This window comes from Monopterus albus, unplaced genomic scaffold (assembly GCF_001952655.1).
Source record: "Monopterus albus unplaced genomic scaffold, M_albus_1.0 scaffold312.1, whole genome shotgun sequence".
Lineage (NCBI taxonomy): Eukaryota > Metazoa > Chordata > Actinopteri > Synbranchiformes > Synbranchidae > Monopterus > Monopterus albus.
Window position 1 is genome coordinate 318,431 of NW_018128192.1, and position 15,884 is coordinate 334,314.

The following is a 15,884-nucleotide window of genomic DNA, read 5'->3' on the forward strand; positions in this document are numbered from 1 at the left end:
GCTAAGTGCTACCCAGAGTCGTGCGGTGTATGGGGCCTGGAGTAGTCACTAACCGAAAATAGCATAGGTGCTAGCGCCCTGCTAGCTAGTTTAGCTGCTCAGTATAGTTAGTCTCTCTCCTCCACGCCGGGGGTCATTACAGTATTAACCAAATAATAGGCTGTTTAATGCATACTAAAGCATAAAAATGGGCCTTATGCACAATTACTGATGGAGTTAGGTTTGAAGGATCCCAACATGCAACTTACTCTAAATTACTCGTAATTTCACTGGTTGAAAGATCTATCAGTCATTTAGAACATATCATGTGATGGGTTGACTGTGATGATGCAGAACACAGGACCATGTTCATGTTCTTGTGCAAAACCAAGCCAAAAATCTATCAGCTGTAGTTATTATGAGTCACGGTGGTATCTGGCATAATAAGAGGCATCAGCATATGTCTTTAAACTTTAAATGGAAAGCGGGAAAACAAAAACAGCAGAGAGGATCACAGAGTGAACAGTAGTGGTTTTATGGATATTTCTCAAAGATTGCACATTGTGGGACTAAAAGTTAGTACTTTTTTGTTCAGTGGACTGTTGCCTAGCTAGCAGACTAAAGGTATTGGAAGTACATTTGCCTTTTCTTTCCACAGTGCTCTGTAGGCACCCTTATTAAAAATAAAGAACTATTTTTAATGTGATAGTAGTAACTTACAATGGTTTACACCTTTAAAATCATGAGGTGTTATGCTATCGGAAGATGTACATGTTATTGCTGTGCATTCTATAATTATTACATCACACAACAAAATGATGCATTAAATTGGGCTACAGGCTATACTGTACAGACAGCACTAGATCTGTTCAGACCCTCAGAAGTCTCTAAAGGCTATAATAAACATCACACAAACCATTTCAGAAAATTCCATCAAAACCCATATTTTATTTTATGTATAGCAATACCATTTACATATTTAACACTATAATAGAACGCTTTGATATCGCTTTCAACAAAACAAAGAATGAAAGAAATTTCTTTTTATCTTATTTCAGGTTACAAAAGAGGAAGGAACAGCCACCTTTCCAAAATGGGTCAATGGAGAGGAAATGATCAAGTGACACACAAGAAAGCTATTCTATTGTGCATGTCTGACAACAGAATAATAGTCTTATATAGGATGAAAACCAAAAGAAGACTGCCTGATATTGTAACATCACAGTCACTGCCTGAATGTTAATGGATGGTGTGAAGCTGAGTGTAATGAATGTGATGATGACCACAGTGGATGCAGAGGCAGCTGGCTTCCACAGAGTCCACCTCAAACAGTGACACCATGATTAAGTTTAAATGAGTTCAACAGGTTGAACATATGACTGGAAACCTAGTGAGAATACTGTCCTACACAGGATGCCCCAAAAGGGAAAGAATTAAGTTTGGCAGGGGGAGAAAACACTGGAAATTATGGCACTTCAGTTTTAGGCAGATGAAACATTTCCTCTGACACAATAAATATATACATACTTTCTAGAGAACATCTGGATTACAGAAGCAACAAAATATATGTGCATGTTTTACTGACAGTACAGCTGCATATGTTTTAAAGGAAACAAAATGCATTGCTTGAAAACTGGGACAGGAAAAAATGGCCATGTGATGTGTGAAGGGCCCAGTCACAGCAGCTTTTATAACAGCAAAAGTCCAGAATCACTTAATTTCACTCCATCAACTGAAAAGTGTTTTGACAGTGCTAACCTTTAAGGGAAGGGAGATCCAGACAGTGCATGGTCTGCACACAGCCATAATATCAACATTGATGGTAGACAGTGTTTTACATCATTGTTTAGATAGTTTGGCAAGCACTGGCACTTTTTCAGCTGATAGCATGTTAAAAATGAGCTCAGCGGTAATTCACCTTTTCAAGGATGCACAAATATATTTAGCTTTGCCTCTTTCTTGTGTGACCAAGCACTTAGGCAAACTATAGCCTATATTTCACAAAAAACTAGAGAAAATGTCCTGAAACAGTGGGTGTTTTGTAAATGTCTCCTTAAAAGTTGGAGATTTTCTAATGTGGACCCAATTTCAAAATAACATAATACTGCAGGCTAAATGTTTTGCATTTTTAATGCTCTTCTGTTTTTCAGTTAATCTTTACATGCATCTCATTATCCCAAATTATGATGTGTAGAAATACGAGTTGGGGGGTGGGGGTTGCCACTGGTTAGGGGAGAGAAATCACCTAAAGAGACAAATGATCTTTTTCTACACAGGAAGGTTCATGTCATTGGTAATGTTGTTGAAAATTAAACATTTTTGTCCCCCTCACTGTTTTACCATTTGAAACACTTTACACCATTGATCACTAGTACAGAATATCATGAACATCACTAGTTAAATTTGAAAACCTCCACTTCAAACAAGGGTGTAAGTGTGGAATTGTGTGTGTGTGTGTGTGTGTGTGTGTGTGAGGGATCACTGCAGCTAAAACTAAAACCCATTTCTGCAGTGAAGGATGAAAAGGAAAATACTGTATGTATGCAAGGCCTTGGGAGGTTGGAGGGAGTCATCACACCTCTGACAGCAAGCACAGGTCTCAGATGGGGCTGCTACTGTTCTGTTAAACATGCAGGGGACAAAAATTGTTAAAGAGAGGATATGATGGAAAACAAAGCCAAAACCAAAAAGAGACATTTGAGATGGGTCAAATTGCTAAACTCTTTCTCTGCCATGTTTTTGTGTTCTTTCAACTTTTGAATCTCTTGCCTAGTGAGCAGCTTTGAAACTGTGCTAGTTGTGATGTCACACGCAGGCTTAAATTGGATATGCGAGGATAAGCCCACCCTCTGTGCAACACTACATTGAGACCGTAGAGAGTTGAATGAAAATAGCTGTGCTAAAGCTAAGCTAGCTACTTCCAGCTATGTTTGAAAAAATGATGAAGTCTACAGTCTGCAACAGCAGGCTCCTCTCTTGCCCACTCAGGACCAGGCTCTGGTTCATGTAACTGTCATGCATTTCCAGCTGCAGTCATTACACAAGGTAAAGATCAATTGTACAAGTACTCGCATTATTCATTAGGTCCTACTCTGATTGTCTGGGGGCGAATATCATTGAGGGGCTATTAGAAAATGGGCACCAAAGTACCAAAAGCAAAAGTACTCATTATGCAGAATAGCATGTTCTAGATTAACAGATATGTTATTAGATTATAATTATTGATGCATTACTGAGTACATCACATTTAATGCTGCAGCTGGTCAAGGCAGAGTTCATTTTTACTATCTTACATGCTTATAATTTGAAGTACTGCTGGGTAATTTGTGAGCTTCATATCTGGGAACAATAAAGTCAAAGTTATATTGTCTTTTGTATAGTTATTCTGATTCTGAAAAATAACTAGTAACTAACTTACTGAGTAGAAAGTACAATGCTTGCCTTTAAAATAAAATGAAGTCCAGCTATGAAGTAGCAGAAAATAAAAATACTCAAAGTACAGATACCTCAAAGTCATACTTACTGTAAGTACAGTACTTGAGTAAATTACTTAGTTACTTTGTTACTTTCTACCACTGCTGGTCAGTGCCTAGTGTTTAGTTGTGATGTAAAGGAAGGGGCTGACGATATTCTACAAATCTTTTCTAACAAATGTAAGGAAATGATTATATCCAACAATGAACTGATTGTACTAAATACAAGTCTAATACAGCCTTATATATCCCCATATGTATTAATCAGCACTGAAAATGCACTATTTCCTCCTGTTTGAAAGAAAATTTGCTTGAGACAGTGGTGCCTAGCTGATTTAGGAAATGGACTAAAAATATTAATGGTAATGAGAGCCCTGTGATAGAATGGCAACCTGTCCAGGGTGTATCCCACCTCTCGCCCAGTGTCAGCTGGGATTGGCTCCAGTACACACCCGATCCTAACCCTTTACTGACAGTACAGCTGCATATGTTTTAAAGGAAACAAAATGCATTGCTTGAAAACTGGGACAGGAAAAAATGGCCATGTGATGTGTGAAGGGCCCAGTCACAGCAGCTTTTATAACAGCAAAAGTCCAGAATCACTTAATTTCACTCCATCAACTGAAAAGTGTTTTGACAGTGCTAACCTTTAAGGGAAGGGAGATCCAGACAGTGCATGGTCTGCACACAGCCATAATATCAACATTGATGGTAGACAGTGTTTTACATCATTGTTTAGATAGTTTGGCAAGCACTGGCACTTTTTCAGCTGATAGCATGTTAAAAATGAGCTCAGCGGTAATTCACCTTTTCAAGGATGCACAAATATATTTAGCTTTGCCTCTTTCTTGTGTGACCAAGCACTTAGGCAAACTATAGCCTATATTTCACAAAAAACTAGAGAAAATGTCCTGAAACAGTGGGTGTTTTGTAAATGTCTCCTTAAAAGTTGGAGATTTTCTAATGTGGACCCAATTTCAAAATAACATAATACTGCAGGCTAAATGTTTTGCATTTTGAATGCTCTTCTGTTTTTCAGTTAATCTTTACATGCATCTCATTATCCCAAATTATGATGTGTAGAAATACGAGTTGGGGGGTGGGGGTTGCCACTGGTTAGGGGAGAGAAATCACCTAAAGAGACAAATGATCTTTTTCTACACAGGAAGGTTCATGTCATTGGTAATGTTGTTGAAAATTAAACATTTTTGTCCCCCTCACTGTTTTACCATTTGAAACACTTTACACCATTGATCACTAGTACAGAATATCATGAACATCACTAGTTAAATTTGAAAACCTCCACTTCAAACAAGGGTGTAAGTGTGGAATTGTGTGTGTGTGTGTGTGTGTGTGTGTGTGAGGGATCACTGCAGCTAAAACTAAAACCCATTTCTGCAGTGAAGGATGAAAAGGAAAATACTGTATGTATGCAAGGCCTTGGGAGGTTGGAGGGAGTCATCACACCTCTGACAGCAAGCACAGGTCTCAGATGGGGCTGCTACTGTTCTGTTAAACATGCAGGGGACAAAAATTGTTAAAGAGAGGATATGATGGAAAACAAAGCCAAAACCAAAAAGAGACATTTGAGATGGGTCAAATTGCTAAACTCTTTCTCTGCCATGTTTTTGTGTTCTTTCAACTTTTGAATCTCTTGCCTAGTGAGCAGCTTTGAAACTGTGCTAGTTGTGATGTCACACGCAGGCTTAAATTGGATATGCGAGGATAAGCCCACCCTCTGTGCAACACTACATTGAGACCGTAGAGAGTTGAATGAAAATAGCTGTGCTAAAGCTAAGCTAGCTACTTCCAGCTATGTTTGAAAAAATGATGAAGTCTACAGTCTGCAACAGCAGGCTCCTCTCTTGCCCACTCAGGACCAGGCTCTGGTTCATGTAACTGTCATGCATTTCCAGCTGCAGTCATTACACAAGGTAAAGATCAATTGTACAAGTACTCGCATTATTCATTAGGTCCTACTCTGATTGTCTGGGGGCGAATATCATTGAGGGGCTATTAGAAAATGGGCACCAAAGTACCAAAAGCAAAAGTACTCATTATGCAGAATAGCATGTTCTAGATTAACAGATATGTTATTAGATTATAATTATTGATGCATTACTGAGTACATCACATTTAATGCTGCAGCTGGTCAAGGCAGAGTTCATTTTTACTATCTTACATGCTTATAATTTGAAGTACTGCTGGGTAATTTGTGAGCTTCATATCTGGGAACAATAAAGTCAAAGTTATATTGTCTTTTGTATAGTTATTCTGATTCTGAAAAATAACTAGTAACTAACTTACTGAGTAGAAAGTACAATGCTTGCCTTTAAAATAAAATGAAGTCCAGCTATGAAGTAGCAGAAAATAAAAATACTCAAAGTACAGATACCTCAAAGTCATACTTACTGTAAGTACAGTACTTGAGTAAATTACTTAGTTACTTTGTTACTTTCTACCACTGCTGGTCAGTGCCTAGTGTTTAGTTGTGATGTAAAGGAAGGGGCTGACGATATTCTACAAATCTTTTCTAACAAATGTAAGGAAATGATTATATCCAACAATGAACTGATTGTACTAAATACAAGTCTAATACAGCCTTATATATCCCCATATGTATTAATCAGCACTGAAAATGCACTATTTCCTCCTGTTTGAAAGAAAATTTGCTTGAGACAGTGGTGCCTAGCTGATTTAGGAAATGGACTAAAAATATTAATGGTAATGAGAGCCCTGTGATAGAATGGCAACCTGTCCAGGGTGTATCCCACCTCTCGCCCAGTGTCAGCTGGGATCGAGAGGGAAAATCTGACAATGCTGCATGGCTTTGGTGTTTTCATACAATTTTTCTATACATATAGCCAAACGTCCTTGAAGTTTGCCAGAGGAGTAGGGCTGAGTATTGCCAGAAGGTAAATGAATGATTCAGTTTCTTAAGTCCATTTTTAGATTAATGTGATATTAGTCGATTAACAAGAGAGACAAAACATGTTGAAACAAATGCCACCTTTAGTTTCAGCACATTTAACATGTGTAGTTCTTGTTCATGACAAAACATAATAATGTAAATACGCTTGCAAAACATAACTTGAAGGGCTGAACATTCAGTGTTTTCCATTTTCATTGGCATATAAATGGAACACATTAGCATTAGTTGATTTTGGAGCAGTGTGACAGTGACTGGGGACTGGTACTACTACATGCTACAGGATTTGTCTTGTTAGATGCAATACATTACTGTATCGCTACCGTCTTTGGTGAAATTTAGCCACACATTTGAGCAATAACTCTTATGTGCCACACTGTAAACACTCTACATGGGAGTTCATACAGGCAGTGTTGGTGGAAGATCAGAAGAAATGTCCATGAAGTAGAATCTAAAAACATGTTTTTTACAAACCTCCAGCCTTAACAAACCTTGAAGAAGTGTTAGACTGACAAAAAATGTAGCAGCTTCTTATGGTTCACTAGAGGAAAACACACACACACACACACACACACACACACACACACACATACACACACACACACACACACACACATATGTAGCACTAGCTTGAGGCTTCAAATTTACAAATTATTTTATGGGGGGATATTTCTCGTGCGATTCTCATTATATTATATATCATGCTAAGAATGTAAAACCAAAAGGGTTATTCTGTTTTTTTTTTTCACTTGTAACAACATAAAGGAAAACAAAAAGAATCAACTGAGAAGCCCAGTAAAAATCTGGACTAGACCAACAGTGAGAACTCAAAAGTTGTTTTAAACCCTGTTGCTGATACTGTACATAACCAATCTGTTGCATAGAGCTTGTTGTTGAGTCTGCTGTTCCTCTGCAGATGATACTCATTCAACCCTGTAATGTAACTTGCTGTAGTGGTGCATGTGAGGAAATGACAGCTCCACATACACACCTCTGTGTTCTCAATCCATGCTTGTCTTTCAGAATGAACTTACAACTGAAAACAAACCCTCTAAAACATAATTTTCAAAAAGATAAGGAATGACATGAAGTTGCATCATCTGTTGGAGTTCATCATATGTTTCAAATGTAAGATCTCTACTGGTGGTGTCTGTATTTGTGTATATGTGTGAGATCAGATGACATAGCAGCATACAAGAACTCAGAGGACTGAGGGATTCTGCTTCCAGATGGCTGTGAATGAGCTGAGCACTGCCGTGGTAAATCAACCAGCCTGAGGTGGGAGGCCACAAAGGACATGTACAAAAAAATCACAAAGTTATTATGATAAGGATATATTTATATATGTATACATACAGTACTTCCATATATTAAAAAGCATAATATGAATTATACAAAGAAATAATAAAAGTTCACAGTAGCAGTTGTTACACCATCTTGGGTATTCTAACATGGGTGTCACTCACTAACAAGAGGGAGAGTGACAATAAAACAAGGAAAAATTAACAAAAACAAAAAGGAAAGAAGGTTTAGAAAACCAGAACTACTTGTCTGTGGCATCAGGTTCCAAGAACCTGGTTTTTGGGATAAATGATTAGTGATATGAGTACTATAGATGAGCAGGGTGGAGGAGGTTTCACTGTGCTGAAGTAATTTGTTACTGAGGCTTAAGGTTCTTGCTTTCCTCCATCCACTGCCTTAAATTAACTGATTGGTGGTAGGCAGAACAATGTCCTTCACAGAAGCAGTTGGTTTTATAAAGGCAGAAACTGTGGTATGTCAAAAAAAATAAATTAAATTAAATTCAGAGCTTGAGTGTAAAAAGCCAAGTGAGTCAGCTTTAGTATAGGCAGTAACACTGACATTACAGTATATAGTGCAAACAAGAAAAGACAAAAGTGTTTCTCGTTGCCTAGGACACCGTTGTGAAACTGAAAAACACAGGTGCAAACCCCTCAGTAGGAGAACTTTAAGACATAAAATGGCGAAAAAATAAATATCAAAAACTTTTTATCAGTGTAAAAAAGTAATCAGGTTATTCATTTTAACCAGGAGTCTGGCAAAAAAGGCCTCAAAGTCTTGTCCACAATAGTTCCATTTTACAAAGTTAAGTGCCTCCTTTGTGGGTTCAGGAACCTCAGGGAGTGTTTGGATCCACAGGACACTCTCAGCTCAGCTCCAGGCCCCCAAAGGGCCTCTCTCACACCAACAACTTCAGACTTTCTGCCGGATCGGACTGGTCAGACATGGACACCATGGTCCCATTAATGTCCCTGGCCAGATGAGCCGATCTGTTCTCCTTGGTGCTGACAAGGCTGAGCAGAGCATTGTATAGGTACTGATAATGGTCCTGTGGACCCATCAGAGACAGGCAGGGACAAAGACAGACAGAGAAAAGAAAGACAGCAAGTGAGAACAACAAACCACACCCTATAATTAGAGCATAGTTGAATAGGTTTACTAGATGAGAACTTACAACTGACACGTCTTCATACTCAAACTATTACTTCATTGTACTAAGCCTACTTCTCTAACTAGGGCTTGTTAACAGATAGAAAATACTTCTGGATATCACATACATTGCAATTTTCAGACTCACAATGTCTGTGAAGACTCCTGGCCTCATGAGGTTGATCATCTTGGTCACTTGATCGACTGCACCCTCACTCTCCAGCTGTTCAGATAGAGTGGTGAGGGCATACAGCATGCCAGCCGACGCTGACCCCAACCTGACAACCACACACACAGTGTCTGCAGTTAGTAGGCTTCTCAAAAATGATACCAGTCCCAAGTGTCTTCAAGCTTTTATTGCATGTTTCTCCTCCACGTATTCATCATTATACCATGAACTGTGCTGTTTTCATAGGTGTAGTAGTCAGGGCCCTGCAAACGTACTGCTTGTCTTGAAGTTGGCACAAGAGCAAAGGTCACAATTAAATGTTATTTCTGTATGCGGTTCACATTTTGGTTCCGGGGTGTTATCAAAAAGGAAATTTGAAAATTACAAAATCAAAAACTATACTCACTGTAGCTACATGCCATGATATCTACAGGTACTATTTTATATTTATTTATTCTGGTTTGTTTATATTCAGCATGTGGTACCATGTTTCCTGTGTTCTCTATAGGCTATAAATGATCCAGTGTTGTAGTACAGAATCTTCTCATAAACATCGTGGCTCACATTTTTATAAATGCCAGGCCACTGAAGGTTTATTACAGTACCTTTGTCATCTACTGTTTTCTTGGTTCTCATTTTGAAATCAAAATGCAAAATAAAGACTATCATGCACCACTTTTCAAAGCAAGATGCAAATTTTTGGCCATGTTCATTTTCACCTGTTGTACAATGTTTTACTGCAGCAGCACCATGCTTATGGTGTACCTCAGCTCCCATGTTGGAAAAGTGGATCTCATTTGAGGCCAGCAAATATACCGAAAACAACTAAGAGCAGCAGGTTTAGCAACCCTGAACTGTGAGCTGACCATCCCTGACATGGAAAATTGTTCAGAGGTAGTTCAGTCAACTCTGAGTACGAGCAATCAGAGTTCAGTGCACGTGTGATGAATATAAAAAGCTATCATCAATGGAGCTGTGATACTATGATTCACCATGGCAACATGCAAAGAGCAGAGTCACCATTTTAAACTAGTGGTGCTAGAAATACTAGTGTGATAATGCACATTTTTCATAGAAAATACACAGCAGGAGCTGTGAGAGAAACTGAATTGGAGAACAGAATCAAAACACTTTTTAAACATTTTATTCAGTGTAGTCCACTCATTAATTTGTTCAGGGGACTTGGATTTCTTTAACGGATGGTAAAGGCCTGGATTCCTACTATTTGTTACAATTATGAATTAAGTATCTTGCTGGTGGCAGCATAAGGTGAATTGCAGTGATTTGCAAGAGAAACATCAAGGCTGAAACAAGTGTACAGTTTTTAGACATTTTTAAAAACCTTGCTCAATTGCATTTAATAAACATATTTAAACATATCATGAATTTAAATAGTCATTCAAATGCTGTTAATTTAATAGATTATAGGCAAATTCATAAACTACATTTAAACTGCATTTAGTACAGTTTGGTGATGTCTTTAAAGTCTTTAAAACTGCACTACAATCTTTCTCACTCAGAAATAATCTTCAGTATTGTCGATAACTATGATGAAAATCTTCCATTGCGACCAATAAACAGCATAAGAAATGATGATTCACGGATCAATGTCACATTTGGCTAAAGCTTCACACTGGTTTGTGTTATTTATGCAGTGATTACAGTAATGTTCAGCACAATATGTTTCAGTGCGGGGAACCGACTGACAGCCTGACAGCTGTCTTCGGGTCCACAGAGTCACAGTGTTAGAGAGACGGACAGTGTTATTCTGAGTTAAGGATGAATCCACACTGTATAACAGGCTACCAATATTTAAATGTATAGAGAGAGAGCTCACTGTCTTTACACTGCTGATGATAAAAACAATGAGTTTAGTACAGATAGGTCTTCAATAACAAACTATTAGGCTACTCTCTAACCAAGATTTTTATCCTCTTTACCCAATGTAAGCTTATGAAAATTAATATGTTCCAACCTGCACTCCAGTATGAACCATATGAATGAGGACCTGAAACAGTGACAGCTTCTCCAGACTATACAGAAGGGAGGAGACAGAGAAACTCAGGGTTTGTTGAAGAAAACCTGCCATTTTCTGCAATAACCGACTGACAGTTCACGTGATCTCTGCTTCTGGGCCTCATAACTTAGTTTCTCTCAATTCAGGGTGAACAACACAAAGTTTTCACTAAACCAGTTTTCTGAAATAGCTCTGTATGTGTACAGTATATACTATTACTGTTTCATTAGCCCACATTTTTTATAAAGCTTTCAACTTACATTTAAGGAAAAAAGCTATTTTCTCACCATGCTGGTTCTCTGTCTCCCAGGTGTCTAATGAGCTCACTGAGTTATGCTCACAGCATGCCGAGTATGTCATACTTTGTTGTCACTGCAGCATATACAGCTGAGCTCTACTACCTACCCTCTACTACTGGGGTCATGGCCCTCCTTGTGTCAGACTATTTTTTAACGTTGTGAAACCAACAACCTGACATTCACACCCACTTCATGTTGTCATTGGTCAGCTTTCTGGAACATGAAAGTTTAGCTTTATTTTTGATTTGGGTGTGCAAACTTTGAGCATAGCCTGATGCCAGGACCTACAGTAGAGCTGGCATTTGAAGCATTTTACTTCCTATGAATGGTTTTTCACCAAAGGTCTGATATAAATGTTGCATTTTACTCATTTGTTTTCTTCAGACTGAAACCTGCTAGAAATTAAATCCTCTGACTGCATTTGAGTTGTGTCAGCCAGGGAGGAAAGACCCTTACATATCGGGAATGTCACCTCTGAGATCAAAGATTTATTAGCAAAGGCAGCCACCTGAGGATGACAGCTCAACCCAGTGTGAGGCTCCCTGGAGAACACCGGGTCGCCTTCACAATGTAAAAGGTCTCCTCTTCCATTAGCAGCCCTGTCAGGAGTGCGGCAGAAACTGCTGCTAACAACCCATGCCTGGCTGAGTAATGAGTCCACAGACAATTAGGACAAAGCTCTAGCTGACAATCTCTTAGGTGCTGCAAGCTGGCTGTGTCACAGCAACCAGATGAAGTGCTCAATTAGTCACTTTCCTTCTCGAGGATGCGACAAGCAATCTTCATTATTCGAATGAATAAACATGAGCAGAGCTGCTGAATTAGTGTGTTACTCAAGAACACTAATGTGTGTCAATATTAAAGACACTTTGGTTAAATTTAATTGGGCAGATTGCTGGAGTACCTGTGGTGGGGTAGTCAGGGGCTTGGAGGGGCTGTCATTTGTTGGAATAAAATGGCTGTTTAGAGGTAAAACAGGATGTGCCTTTCCTCACTTTACCTACGTACATGGAAGTTTTGTGTTCACATACCACTACATACAGTACAGTATATTACCCTGGGTGAGGACACTATGCAACAGTTTCATAACGAGGATAATACATTATAATCTGACACATCATAATGAGCAGTATCTATTTAGAACTGTACTGTTGTGTAACGGAGCACAGAATAGGAGTAAAACAAACATCACACTGACTCATTGTGGATGATGGTTGCTCCATCATGACGGACTGCCTCCTCTTTAATGATGTTGATGAGCTCAAAGGTGCTGTCGATGGGCGCGTCCGGGTTTGGCCACTTGGGGCAATGAAAGTGACGAACCTCTAAAACATAATCATCCTAGATGTCAGACAGAAAAAAGATGGTGAGAGAAGGGTTAGATGATGGATATTTGGTTTATAGCTGTTATATTCAACTCATCCATGTGATTTGAGCAGTGACCAAAACAATGAAACTCTTATCTCTATTTCTGATAGGGCTGTGGTCAGTATTGGTAAAAAATCAAAATGTTTCAACAAAACTATGACCCTTTTTCCATTAACTTTTTACAACTTCCCACTGGGAGGTTTTTTGGGCACGACCAACTGGTCGGAGGCCTTGGGGTGGACCCAGATCAAGTTGGAGGAACATGCCTTCACTCTGTTTTGACTTTATTTTATATTTACTGAGCTCAGTTATCTTCAAGCTGGCTGATGAGGACTGGATTTTGCTCTTGTTTTTGGTGCTTTATGAATACATTTGACTTTCAGGGTGGACAGCAAAGTAAGAATTTCATTGTCCAGGGAAACATGTGTCCATACTGCGTATTTGACAATAAACACTTTGAATTTGAATTTCTTTTTCCCCCTGCTGTGGGGGACACACATTTCCTGATTCCAGTAGAGTCTTCCTCAGTCCTCTTTGTTGTTCTCCGACACCCATCCTATCCTGTGGACCCATGTCTAGATTTTGTACCCCCTGCATTTAACTTGCCTGTGTTTTCTCATCTGCCCTCTGCCTCCTGGTCTCTGGAAGCTTTCGGTCCACCATCCTGTTGAAGCTCTGCTCTTTTACTTCACCTGTGGGGAGGAATACCTACCCTAGCCTGTCCACCTGCTGCCTGTTATTAATATATCTTGTTCATCCTCTGCGTCCTGCAGCTTCACTCTCCTGCTTGGTGGTCTCTCCTTGTGGGGGCTCGTGCTCCTGTTCACCTGACGGCCTGTTGCCCAGTGGTCCACTCCATGAGACTATCCTCTGGACACACCTGAGCTTGTCCTCTCTAGGAAGCTATGTAGAGCTGTACCTGGATGGGAGACTGCCTGGAGTCACCCTATGTGAATTTGGTCTGAAAGTAGCAGATCTTACGTCATGCTTCTGGTCACCATCCATCTGGGTTTTTCAAGACACCTGTAAAAAGTCTCTGTCACCCCTTGGTGATCCAGAGGTGACACACAGTCCTCATTTTCCTTTCCTTTTCTTTCTCCTCTATCCACTCACCCCAACCAGTCAGGGCAGAAGGCCGCACACCAAGAGGCGGCATTTGTCAGAGGTTTCTTTCATTAGAGCAGTGGTTCTCAAACATTTTTTGTCATTCCCCACTTAACAGGGTGGGCAAATTTTCAAGCCTGTAGCAAAATGATATAGTGCTATGTTATGTATTTGCAAAACTGTTCAAATAATTGTTTAATCTGTTTGACCTTTGGAAAAAACTTGACCTGTGCACATGAACGGCTTTGAGAGGGTGCAGAGTGAGACTCACAACAACAGGAAGTGTGCGCAGGCAGAACGAGATGACAGGGCTGTCTGCAGCCAGAGATGTAAGTGAGTAAAAGGTCTTATTGTTGACATTTACTAATAATATATGAAATGCTTGGCCTTCTATAATCAATATTGTAATCTGCATTAGCAAATATATTTACAGGATTATTTTAGTATCATATGCATTATAATAGTATCATATGCCTTATAATCTACTTTTGTGTTAACCATTTCATTTGCCTTAAAGAGTGTAGGAGACTTGCAGCTGCCAATAGCAGCTGTAAAGCAATCTCCAGGAAACCACAACAGGAACCAGGGCTTAGCAACGCTCATAGTGACAGGTGTAGACGGGAAGTGAGTGAAGTGAGGGCCTTCTCTAAAACTGTCTGATCTTAGGGCATTCAAAGGTCAGGATGTGTGCTTAGAATCTTACAGATGGAAAACTGCCTGGTGACAAGATCATCAAATGAGGGGTCAGAACGAGGTCAACCAACCAACCAAGGAGCGAGGATGAAGGACAACGCGGAGGACGTCAGATCTACCATCAGATCTATATTTGAAAAACTGTATAATTGGACTGGGTTCAGGAGTCTAGGCGTTCCCCTGCTCTGAAGGCAGTTGGAACAGTTTTGCTGTTGTTTGGTAGGGATTCAGAGAGATGGAACCCAGATCTCTGTAAATTGCTTTCCTTGAATATTTTTCTGAAATATTGATTGTAATAAATATCTTAAAAGACAGATTTGTCTTTGACCATTCTTCATCAAGAACACGCAGGACTGGTTTCAGTCCATCAAGCCCCACTTACCAAAAAAATGATAACCAAATTGGCCAATTTTAAAATATCAAATTTATTGAAATATCAAATAACACCAAGTTCAAAACAGATAAAATATAAGTGCAACTGTATCGTTTGACAGGGGGATAGTTTTCAGTTTTGCAGCACTTGTCTCATCCAGCATAATCAACACCATGTCTACAGTTACAGGGAGAATGAGCTGCTGAGCAACGGTGTGTGATTTTTGCACTGTGCAATTCTGTATGCAACTTTGAATAAAGCCATTTTTCCTTTGCTGTTCACTGATGCTGATTTTACCATGCGATTTTCCATGGGTCCCTCCTCTGCCCCCACCATTCCCATCGTGAATCCAAGCACAAGATAGGCTTCATCATATTTTCTTTTTGGCTGGCTTTTTGGTTGATAAGATTACTGCCTGTCGTTTCTTTGTCTGCTTGTGCTGAATCGCCAGCTTTTTTGTGGTCCATGTAACAAATTTATCCATTTACATTATTATACCTACTACGTACAATATTGGCCCTCTATGTGAAAGTTTCCTTATATTGTTGAGCTGCAGTTAACATGTCGACAGTAAACAGGCCAACAGTAAACCGTTATTGTTGCACTATGGTTCCACTTTTTCCCCCGGGCTCCGAACTGATGTTATTTTAATTTACTTGTATTAATGACCCATTTCTAATTTTCTCCATTCATTGCGCCCCACCTGTCATGTCTTTATTCCCCACTAGTGGGGCGCACCCCACACTTTGAGAACCACGGCATTAGAGGGAGTTTTTCCTGAACTGAAATTATCCATGGCCCCTTGACCACTCCTGGCCTCGAAGCAGCTCTGCCCCATTCCTATAAATCCCCCCCCCAAATCAAACTTTTACGCTGTCTGTTTGGTTGTGCATTTGGATCCTTCTCCAATTGAAATCAGACAATCATGTTTACTTATGGACAAAATGTGTATCTACAATAAGAGAACAGTTTTATTATGACTAGAGCTTTCAGTAATTTTGCAATTTGAACCTGAATTTCTGGTTTTTG

General features: G+C 39.5%; 1 protein-coding gene across 1 annotated transcript in view; it reads right to left on the reverse strand.

Moving 5' to 3' along the window:
• Nucleotides 1–6,267: 6,267 nt before the first annotated feature.
• The window catches only part of LOC109973944 (receptor-type tyrosine-protein phosphatase gamma-like), a gene marked incomplete at its 5' end in the record, with an annotated part of 164,458 nt that continues 154,841 nt past the window's right edge, over nt 6,268–15,884 (reverse strand). Inside the window, 3 exon segments of the mRNA XM_020623850.1 lie at nt 6,268–8,731; nt 8,981–9,110; nt 12,516–12,658. Of these exon segments, the coding sequence (XP_020479506.1) occupies nt 8,582–8,731; nt 8,981–9,110; nt 12,516–12,658 (423 nt within the window).